Source organism: Ictidomys tridecemlineatus, chromosome 4 (assembly GCF_052094955.1).
Source record: "Ictidomys tridecemlineatus isolate mIctTri1 chromosome 4, mIctTri1.hap1, whole genome shotgun sequence".
NCBI lineage: Eukaryota > Metazoa > Chordata > Mammalia > Rodentia > Sciuridae > Ictidomys > Ictidomys tridecemlineatus.
This window is the reverse complement of record NC_135480.1, coordinates 7,654,991-7,664,508: the sequence shown is the minus strand read 5'-3', so window position 1 is coordinate 7,664,508 and position 9,518 is coordinate 7,654,991. Positions and strand designations below refer to the sequence as shown.

General features: G+C 50.4%; 3 protein-coding genes across 6 annotated transcripts in view; 1 reads left to right on the top strand and 2 right to left on the bottom strand.

Annotated features, from left to right (window-relative positions):
• The window catches only part of Cdca5 (cell division cycle associated 5), an 8,602-nt gene extending 6,563 nt beyond the window's left edge, over positions 1–2,039 (bottom strand). For both annotated transcript variants that reach the window (XM_005333461.5, XM_078045633.1), the window contains exons 1-4: positions 1,786–2,039; positions 1,488–1,582; positions 1,344–1,409; positions 1,226–1,261 (exon numbers count right to left, since the gene is read on the bottom strand). In XM_005333461.5, the coding sequence (XP_005333518.1) occupies positions 1,226–1,261; positions 1,344–1,409; positions 1,488–1,582; positions 1,786–1,831 (243 nt within the window). In that variant the 5' untranslated portion in view covers positions 1,832–2,039. The remainder of the gene's footprint in view (positions 1–1,225; positions 1,262–1,343; positions 1,410–1,487; positions 1,583–1,785) is intronic.
• Positions 2,040–2,070: 31 nt separating this feature from the next.
• On the top strand, positions 2,071–6,061 carry Zfpl1 (zinc finger protein like 1). 3 transcript variants are annotated; one of them, XM_005333459.5, is made up of 8 exons: positions 2,071–2,234; positions 2,525–2,634; positions 2,945–3,056; positions 4,175–4,368; positions 4,481–4,553; positions 4,628–4,774; positions 5,007–5,124; positions 5,602–6,061. In XM_005333459.5, the coding sequence occupies exons 2-8, from the start codon at positions 2,533–2,535 to the stop codon at positions 5,786–5,788; spliced, it is 933 nt and encodes a 310-aa protein (XP_005333516.2). In that variant the 5' UTR covers positions 2,071–2,234; positions 2,525–2,532; the 3' UTR covers positions 5,789–6,061. The 3 variants fall into 3 exon arrangements, with proteins under 3 accessions (XP_005333516.2, XP_040140077.2, XP_005333517.2); XM_040284143.2 differs by having other exon boundaries at positions 2,072–2,198; XM_005333460.5 differs by having other exon boundaries at positions 2,073–2,214.
• Positions 6,038–7,539, bottom strand: Catsperh (catsper channel auxiliary subunit eta). The gene is made up of 3 exons (XM_040284144.2): positions 6,488–7,539; positions 6,299–6,398; positions 6,038–6,192 (listed from the first exon to the last, which is right to left on the bottom strand). Exons 1-3 carry the CDS (start codon positions 6,659–6,661, stop codon positions 6,116–6,118), a joined length of 351 nt encoding a protein of 116 aa, XP_040140078.1. The 5' UTR covers positions 6,662–7,539; the 3' UTR covers positions 6,038–6,115.
• Positions 7,540–9,518: the final 1,979 nt, after the last annotated feature.

The following is a 9,518-nucleotide window of genomic DNA, read 5'->3' as shown; positions in this document are numbered from 1 at the left end:
GAATTTCATCTTTATGTATATCCATGATGCACTAATTAAGAAAAAATATAGGGGTTGCAGTTGTGGCTTAGTGGTAGAGAACTTGCCTACTATGTGTGAAGCACTGGGTTCGATTCTCAGCACCACAGATAAAAAAATGAATAAAATAAAGATCCACCAACATCTATAAAATATTTTTTTAAAAAAGAAAAAATATATAAAACCAGAAGAAAGATCAATGGAGTAGAGGAAAAGGAAAAGAAAGGGGAAGAAAGGAGGGAAAGTGCTGAGGACTGAATTGGAGTAAATTATGTTTCACACTGTAAAATTATGTCAAAGTTGACCCCAATATTATGTCTATTAATAAGCTAATAAAAAAAAATTCCTAGCCAAGTGTGGATAGCATATGCTTGTAATTCCAGCGGTTCAGGAGGCTAAGGCAGGAGGATGGGAAGTTCAAAGCCAGCCTCAGCAAAAGCAAGGTGCTAAGCAACTCAGTGAGACCCTGTCCCTAAATAAAATAGAAAATAGGGCTGGGGATGTGGCTCAATAGTCGAGTGTCCCTGAGTTCAATCCTTGGTACCCACCCCTCCCCCCGACAAAATTTTCTAAATATTTGTAAAAACATCCCTGAGCCACTGGGTTTGGTACCATCATAGCACCTGGTTTTCTTTTTGCAGCTCTGGACAAATAATATTGTAATCACTTGGTCATTTGTCTTTCTCCCCATCTGTAAATCCCACAAACTCTTCAAAGAATAAAATTAACATTTCTAACTGACTATGTCTTCAGATTTCCTCTTTGTATGTGTGTGTATGTGCTAGGGATTGACTCCAGGGCCTTGTGCTTTGGTGTCAAGCACTCTACCAACTGACCTATACTCCCAGTCAGATTTCCTGTTAATGAAATATTCTCTGTAATAAGTTCTGCTAAAACTGTAAAAGCACCATAACATAACTCATAACAACCACATATAAAAACTGAGAATAAAACGGATAGACAGTGGGTAGGACACAGCTCAGCATTTTAAAGAAAATGGTAGAAAATACACAGGTCATAAAGAGCTAAAAATGAAAAAAGTCTGCAGGGAGTAATCAAGAATGGCAATGCACGATGTTTCCAAAAGTAAATTGTTCCAGAATACTGCAAAAGAGCTCCCTGAGTAGATGTGAGAAGACAGTATGCTGCTCCCCAGCTCTATAGTGACCTGGATCCCACTCAACTAAGCCATTGGAAATGAACTCACCCTAGAGCTCCTGCGAGGCGACTGGACAGCTGGGATCTGTGGGGAACAACACCAATTGATCAAATAGCCAGCTCCCAGTTTTGGCCCCCCACTCACAACCCCGTCTCTTAACCCTCACCTCCACAGCATGAGCCACGATCTTCTTCAAAACGATGGGCTTTCTAACTGGAGCTGCATGGGGTTCCTGGAAAAGAGGAGTGATCATGAGCTCTACATTAGTGCTGGGGCCCCTTGGGCAGTAACTGAGAAACCCAGGGCTCACCTTCCCACTGAGTTCAGGAAGGAAGTTTGGAAGATCCGAGCCTGATTTCCGCTGGGACCGCCGCAGAGACGTAGCAGAAGATGGGGTCCTGGGCCCTATAGAGAAAAATGAAAAGAGGCTGAGCAGGACTCCAGGCCCTAGAGTCCAGAGACCAAGACTGGAGTGGGTCAGAGAAGGTTCCCAAACAAACCCTCTGGGGGCGCCTTCCTGAGGGAGAAAAGGATTCTTTGGCTCGGTGGGGAAGGGCCTGCGATCCCAAACGGCTCAGCCCCACCTCTCCCGCGTTCCCTCTGCTCACCCGAGCGTCGAGCGGCCCCTCCGGACCGCGTTCGTCTCTCAGTCATATCTAGTCTGGGCCTCGACCTCCTCTGCCGCCGCAGCCCGAGGCTCGTGCCAACAGGGAAGGCCGTCTGCAGCTGCAAGTGGAAGTGTTCGAATTACCCGCCCGGTCAGAGAGGAAGCGGAAATGACGTAAGGCGTGAGGGCCGCTACGCTTGGATTTTGCCCTCTTCGCTCGCCTTCCTGTCAAGCCTCTGCAGGGGTGTGGCCGGTGGCGCGGTGTCGTCATTAGCGCGCGCCGCACCCGGAAGAGACGTGGCAGCGGAGGGATAATCGGAGCGGCCGGAGCTGAAGCGGGCAGAGCGGGAGCTACGAAGAGCGCAATCCCTGTCCTTCCGCGCCTCGAATCACCGCTCGCGCACGTCGGGACCGGTGCCGCAGCGGATCAGTAACTTCGAGAGTGGGGGGGTCTGTAAAGAAAGGGGCGGGGCCAGCAAGGGGTGGGGCCCAGACGGGGCTTTGGGGGCGGGGCCAGGGGTATCAGTGGGTAGCTGACTGAGAGGCCTGACTGGGGGCGGGATACCGAAAGAATGAGGGGTCGCCGTACCGGGGATTTATGCAGGGGGCGTGACCCGACACCAGCAAGACCGGGATTTTGGGTTTGCGTGGATGTGAGAGGTGTCGGCGAAGTTAAATGGAAACGGAAGGGGCTGGTGAGACCCAAGTGGCAGCTTGGTAGGACCTGGCTTCTTCCCCAGGGTCGGTCATGGGACTTTGCAAGTGCCCCAAGAGGAAGGTGACCAACCTGTTCTGCTTTGAACACCGAGTCAACGTCTGCGAGCACTGCCTGGTAGCCAATCACGCCAAGGTGGGGCATTCAGAGGATCGCCTGAGCAGGGGACTGGGTGGTTGGCGATATTGGCTTCCTCCAAACCCTTGAGGGGCACCACTCTAGACTGTAAGCTCCATAAGGGCAAGGACTGGGTTTATTTTGCTCACTGCCATAGCCCCAGCCCCTAAGAGAGTCAGGCACATAGTAGGTGCTTAATAAATGTTTACTGGTTGAACAAACGAAAGGATATGTGTCTGTGGTGAGAGAAAAGAGGCAGTTGGACTTTGGAGTGGTTGGTCTTGGAGCCTAGGCTCCAACTGTGACTTCTCTTTCCCACTCCATCCAGTGCATCGTCCAGTCCTACCTGCAGTGGCTACAAGATAGTGACTACAACCCCAATTGCCGCCTGTGCAGCACACCTCTGGCCAGCCGAGAGACAACCCGCCTTGTTTGCTATGGTGAGGCCTGGTCATCCTGGAGGGATCAGGGTAGCCGCAGAGCCATCTTGGTGATTGGTTTCCAAGCCCTCCTCCAGGAGCAGCATAATAAATTCCCCAGGCCTGGGAGGCCAGAGCCCTAGATTCCTGCCCTGTTAGGTTAATTCCCTGCTGTGTAAGCTCAAGCAAGTCATTTTCCCTTTCTAGGCCCCTATGTCTTTTCCTAAAAATTAAAGCTCCTACTTCCTGCTCTGCCAGTCTTGGAGAGTTGAGCAAGAGCCTGTCAAACTTATGATGACGGCAGTTGCCAGCCACACCAGCATGGGACTTTCAGATATTTAGGATCTATTATTCATCCCAGTACCAAACAGAGGAAGAGTTTCCTACAGTAAAGTTAGCTAGAGGGAACCATCAGTCATATGTGTTATGACTTTGGTCTGGTGTAAGAACGTCAGCTTCAATTTTTGAAGGAGCTGATGTAAAAGAGACAGCTCTATGTGTTTTTCAATGTGAGGGTGTGTGTAATTTGCATGACTTCATGTGTCTCTACATGGAATGTTTATTAGTACATTAGTGGATGGTCATAGGTGTGTTGTGGACATACAAGGAGAAAATATTGATCAGGATCCTTGAGTGTTAGCAACCATGTGAGCATATACAATGAGTTCATGGGAGCTAGTGTGGATATAAGGAATGGCATTTGTTTTGGGGTTACATATTCATAAGCACAGGAATATTTGTGTCCATAGATGTGTACATGCATCCTTGTACCTATGTGTATATCTAGGAATCCATTTGGAAACTATTCTTGATTCACTGTTAGTTCAAGGAGAATGATGAGTACAGGCCCAGAAAGAACTCCCTAAAAGAAATTGGTGGCATTTCCTTCCCGCCCACCCTACTTCTTTGTGCGCTAGGCAGTTTTGTAGCATCTGCTTTGACTTTAGTGGGTGGTATCCAAGAAGGCCGAAGTCTTAGGCAACACTGATGAAATGGACCTGGAGTGAGGAGGGAAAAGCGAGGCCTTGGGCCTACATGTATATGTCCCTTCATCCTGGCAGTGGGATGGGGGCTATTGCTGGGCTAAGAACCCAAAGAGTCTTCTTCCTGTGTCTCTCCCTTATTTCACGGGCCCTCAGATCTCTTCCACTGGGCCTGCCTCAATGAACGTGCAGCCCAGCTACCCCGAAATACAGCACCTGCTGGCTATCAGTGCCCCAGCTGCAATGGTCCCATCTTCCCTCCAAGCAACCTGGCTGGCCCTGTGGCCTCTGCACTGAGAGAGAAGCTAGCCACAGTCAACTGGGCCCGGTCAGGACTGGGCCTCCCTCTGGTGAGAGTCCCTTTGTCTGACCATCTGTTTGCCTCAAGCCTTACCTTCTATCGCCAGATGGGTGGGTGAGGACAACACTGGTCTGGCTAGTGACCCAAATTCCTTCCTCCAGATTGATGAGGTGATAAGCCCAGAGCCTGAGCCCCTCAATTCCTCCGACTTCTCTGATTGGTCCAGCTTTAATGGTAAGTGGTGGCCTTTACCTGCTTTCTGGGACCTTGCCTTTCTGCATTGCTCATGGCTCTCTCCATACCCACAGCCACCAGTACCCCCGGACAGGAGGACACAGACAGTGCTTCCGCTGCCCCAGCCTTCTACAGCCAGGCTCCCCGACCCCCTGCCTCTCCCAGCCGACCCGAGCAGCACACGGTCATCCACATGGGCAATACTGAGCCCTTGACTCATGGTGAGCCATGGGATTGTCCCAGTCAGAGAAGGACAGAAAGGGCATGGGTGGTATGGGTGGAGGCAACTTGGGGATCCAGAGCCTCCCCCAAAGTGGCACTTCCTCACCCTAAGCACAGACATGGCCTCCCCTCAATTCCAAGATACTCTATCAGGCTGGGGAGGTTAGGATACCCCCCTGCACAGGGCTAGTTTCTCTGAGTCTGTTGATGCTGGTGGCTTCATCCCTGCAGCCCCAAGGAAGGTGTATGACACGCGGGATGATGACCGACTACCTGGCCTCCATGGGGATTGTGATGATGACAAGTACCGCCGCCGGCCAGCCCTGGGCTGGCTGGCCCAGTTGCTCAGGTATATGGGGTCAGTCAGGGCAGGATGGCAGGAAGGGGAGGAGAGGAGATAATCCAAGAGAGGAAAGATCTGATGACAGCAGGGCTGGTTCTGGGCATTGGTGGCATCCAGTGCAGGGTCTGTGCAGAGGCCTCGGCTGGGCAGTAGCTACCTTGGGGTGCTCTCTCTGTGGCTGTTCTTACCTCCTGTAGGAGGTCTGGACTTGGGCTCTCTGTGGCCCCTTCCTGCTCCAACAGCACGCAATCTTTGTAACTCTCCCCCATGCCTGACATATCTCAGTTTCCAAACCACAGTCTCAGCTAGAACATGTGCCTCAGCTGCTGTGAGCTGCACAATGACTCCACCTGGTGGCAGGTACAGGGGTGATCATCCCTGTGGCGCAGATGAGGAAACTGAGGCTCAAGGATGGTGACTAAGGCTCTTCTCTGTGCCCCAGGGACCAAGGGCCTAACCTGACTCTGCCCTCATTCCCCCCAGGAGCCGGGCTGGGTCTCGAAAGCGGCCACTGACCCTGCTCCAGCGGGCGGGGCTACTACTACTGTTGGGCCTTCTGGGTTTCCTGGCCCTCCTCATCCTCATGTCTCGCCTGGGCCGGGCTGCTGCTGACAGCGATCCCAATCTCGACCCACTCATGAACCCTCATATCCGTGTGGGTCCCTCCTGAGCCCTTGCTTGTCGCTGGGCCAGCCTAGGACCTGGGATCCTAAGGAGGGAAGGCAGGGAGGCCAGGAGTCTCTTTTCCACTCCTCTCCTTCAAGCCTGAGACACTAAGATTCCTGACCCAAGGCCAAGGCCACCAGAGTGGCTACAGGCTAGATCAGGAGTCATGTAGGTCAAGCATTTATCTTAACCTACTTCCCCCTGGGTCTCCAGCCTCCCACCCTCCTCCCTTGAAGGAGCTGACAGGTGCAAATAAATAACAGACTTTATTAAAACACCCAAAGCAGCCTTTTCCTTCTCCCTTCTCATCCCCGTCCCTAGTCCCCAGGCCTCAGTGGCTTTCTTCCCGGTATTGGATGGCCAGAAACTCCAGGGACAGGCGGTTGAAGAACATGGCTTCATTGAGCACTGGGCAGAAGAAAGAGACCCCATCAGCCCAACACCCCTGCCCTCTCCTGTTACATCCTAGGGTTCCAAAGCTCCCCCTCCTCTTAGCACACCTCCTCCCACTCACTCAGGGTGGTCAGGGCAAAGCACCGCAGAAACTTGTCACCTGTCATCTCTGCGTAGAGTGACCCCATGGCAGCCCAGCAGATGCTGATCACCTGGGAGAACTGTAGGCCCATCCAGTGGGAGAGCGGTCCCCTTACACAACAGCGGGTTTCCATCAGCCCCTCAGCCCTGAGCCCCTGCCCAGGCCTACCATCAGGACAGTCGTGTACTGGAAGCTCATGTGGTCATAGTGGTAGGTGATGCAGAAGTTATGTACATCGTTGGCAAAAACGGCCAGGTGTATGAAGAAGAGCAGCAGTGCAGTCATGGTAAGCATCATGCCTGGTGGAAAGAAGAACACAACTATGCGGTCACGCCACCGCATCCTGGCCGCAGTGTAGACTCAAGTCAGATGTGAGAGCTTGAGCAGACCAGCACTGCCCAGAAGAGCAGCAGAACCCTGAGGACCTAGGGCACTCCATCCGGAATAGCAGTGGGATTCCAGAACTAGGAGGACACTGGGGGGGGGGGGGGGGACAAAATTCTGGAACCCAGGCTGGTTCCAGCAAATACAAGAGTGTTTCATGGATGGCTGGGGTTGCTCTGAGGTGGGGAGGCATGGGCAAGAGGTGCAGAGCAGTGGGGCCCTTGTGCTGGTAAAGGGACAGCACCTGCCACGGTTCCACCCCAACTCCACTGTGTGCATCTCCACAGATGCAGGTAGTGCGTGTGCGTTCTGCAGACGAATGACCAGGCACAGCAGAGTTAAAGGGCACGCCCCAGGTCTATGGCAAGTTTTAGGCAAATGAGATTAGGACCCAGATGTGTAGCTGGAAGCATCCTTGGTGAGGGGACCTAGGCTGGATTGCAGGTTCTAGGTATTTGCCCCACTTCCTGTTGGGGTGGAAGAGACGGGACAATACATCCTCCATTGCTGTCCAGGGTAGCTCAGAGCAGCTGGCTCTTCCACTTTTTCTCGTGTTCCTCCAGGACCAACGCTGACCAGTTTTCCCCTCCATATTTGGATGCTCAGCATCTCCCTCATTTCCAGAGTCCCACAGAGCGCTGGGGCAGGCAGCATCAGGCCTTTTTTATTATCAAGTCTGAGTCAGGGATTGTTTTCCTCAAACTTGCATAGCCATTGAGCCACACTGAGTCTATTCTGGAGCTCAGATCCCATCCTCCTTGAGATAGAGCAGGGAGGGGCAGACTCAAGCCCAGAAAAAACAATTTCCTTCACGCAGGTGAGAGGTGAGAATTCCACTGCTGTCAACAAAACAAACCAGAGAAGCTGTGAAAAATGGTATGGAGGGATATAAAAGCTCCCAGGGGTTGAAGTAGGAGAGGGAATAACTCATGTCCACCGTGCCAGCCTACTGTCTCCTGCCCAGCTGCCTGCCCAGAAAGTTAGGTTCTAGATCAGACCAAGACCTGAAGTCTCCCACCTCCACGCAGTAGGATTGGAACCTACAGCCGTCATCCATGCTTGCTCCCTCCTCCCCATCTGCCGCAAATTACAGCAGTTCCTCAGACCCCTGACCTCACCATGTGGCTATGTCATTTTTTTTTTTTTTTGTAATATTGGGGACCAAACCCAGGACCTTGAGCGTGTTAAGCCAAGTGCTGAACTGAGCCACACCCCAGCCCGCTAGAGTTTGAATATATGGTTTGACCCCTGAACTCATGCCAGAGTTTAATCCCCTAAATCTCATATTAATGGTATTAAGAGGGCAGCAGCTTTAGCAGGCTTTGGTGTTCAGAGGAGAGGCTTTGGAGGAAGCAACTAGATTATGTCATTAGGGTAGAACCCCTTTGATTGAATCCTGGTGGCTTTATATCAATTAGAGAGACCACACAGATAAACACGTGATGTGGAGCAGTCTGCTGGAAGGAGGCTTTCCAGAAGCACTGTCATGTTCAGACTTCCAGCATCCAAAATAAATCTCTTTTCACAAAGTAGCCTGCTTCAGGCATTTCATTCTAGTAACAAATTTAAAGCACATCAAAAGGGTGATGTCCCAATGCACATCCGTGGTCCCATTGTTCAGATAGGTATTTGCACCCAAATTCTCATTTGAGTATAAGTGAACTTCAATACATTGAAATTCCTAACTCAATGCTATTTTAGAAGGAGCCCAAGCAATATATGAATATATATTCTAAAATATTTTAGTTGTAGAGAGAAACAGTATATTTTATGTGGTGGTGAGGATTGAACCCATTGCCTCACCTGTGCTAGGCAAACACTCTTCCACTGAGCTACAACCCCAGCCCATGACTATGTCCTTATAGAAGATTAGCATATCTACAGGCATAAAGTGGATGTTAGCAGTTTCCCCCCTGTACCCTGATCCTATAAGAGGTGACCTCTTTGCCAGTTTGAAAAGTCAGCATCTTTTGGAACTTCATATATCTAAATATACACATATATGCATTATTTATTTTCTGGTACCAGGTATTGAACCTGGCCTGGGGCCACTTAACCACTCACTGAGCCACATCCCCAGCCCTTTTTAGTTTTTATTTTGAGACAGAGTCTTGCTAAATTGCTTAGTACCTCACTGAATTGCTGAGGCTGGCTTTGAACTTGCCATCCTCCTGACTCAGCCTTCCAGGTCACTGGGTTACAGGTGTGTGCCACCATGCCCAGCTATACATGCATAATTTTAAAAAAATCTTAACATTCTTCCAATTGCTCAAAAGGCTGAGGCAGGAGGATCACTTCAACATGAGTTCAAGAAAAGCCTGGGCATCATGGTGAGACCCTTTCATAAGACAAATAAACTATTAATGAGAAAATCATACCATATGTACTATCAAAATAAAATCTTCAAAGAGATAAAAACAATTAATATGTAAAAAAGATAATTATTAACTCACCAATGAAGGGAGTCCCCTTAGTAAGATTGTAAATCACCTTGATGATCTGGATATAGACAGGTACTTAAGGAAGAATATTAAAATATGATTACTGGAGGCAGGCCCAATGGTGCACACCTGTAATCCCTGAAATTTGGGAGGCTGAGGCAGGCAGATCATAAGTTCCAAGGCCAGAGTCAGCAACTTAGACTATCTCAAAAAGAAATGGGATGGGGCCAGGCACAGTGGCACATGCCTGTAATCCCAGTGGCTCAGGCTGCTGAAGCAGGAGGATCATGAGTTCAAAGCCAGCCTCAGCAAAAGTGAGGTGCTAAGCAACTCAGTGAGACCCTATCTCTAAATAAAATACAAATAGGGCTGAG

What these genes read in the sequence shown, in the direction of transcription:
- Zfpl1 (XM_005333459.5), top strand. Translation starts at nt 2,533, where the DNA reads ATGGGACTTTGCAAGTGCCCCAAGAGGAAGGTGACCAACCTGTTCTGC. An exon ending in AACCCGCCTTGTTTGCTATG is followed by an intron (nt 3,057 to 4,174) that starts GTGAGGCCTGGT and finishes ACGGGCCCTCAG; the next exon opens with ATCTCTTCCACTGGGCCTGC. An exon ending in TGGCTGGCCCAGTTGCTCAG is followed by an intron (nt 5,125 to 5,601) that starts GTATATGGGGTC and finishes CATTCCCCCCAG; the next exon opens with GAGCCGGGCTGGGTCTCGAA.
- Catsperh (XM_040284144.2), bottom strand. Translation starts at nt 6,661, where the DNA reads ATGCGGTGGCGTGACCGCATAGTTGTGTTCTTCTTTCCACCAGGCATG. An exon ending in AGTACACGACTGTCCTGATG is followed by an intron (nt 6,399 to 6,487) that starts GTAGGCCTGGGC and finishes ATGGGCCTACAG; the next exon opens with TTCTCCCAGGTGATCAGCAT. An exon ending in CTTTGCCCTGACCACCCTGA is followed by an intron (nt 6,193 to 6,298) that starts GTGAGTGGGAGG and finishes TCTTCTGCCCAG; the next exon opens with TGCTCAATGAAGCCATGTTC.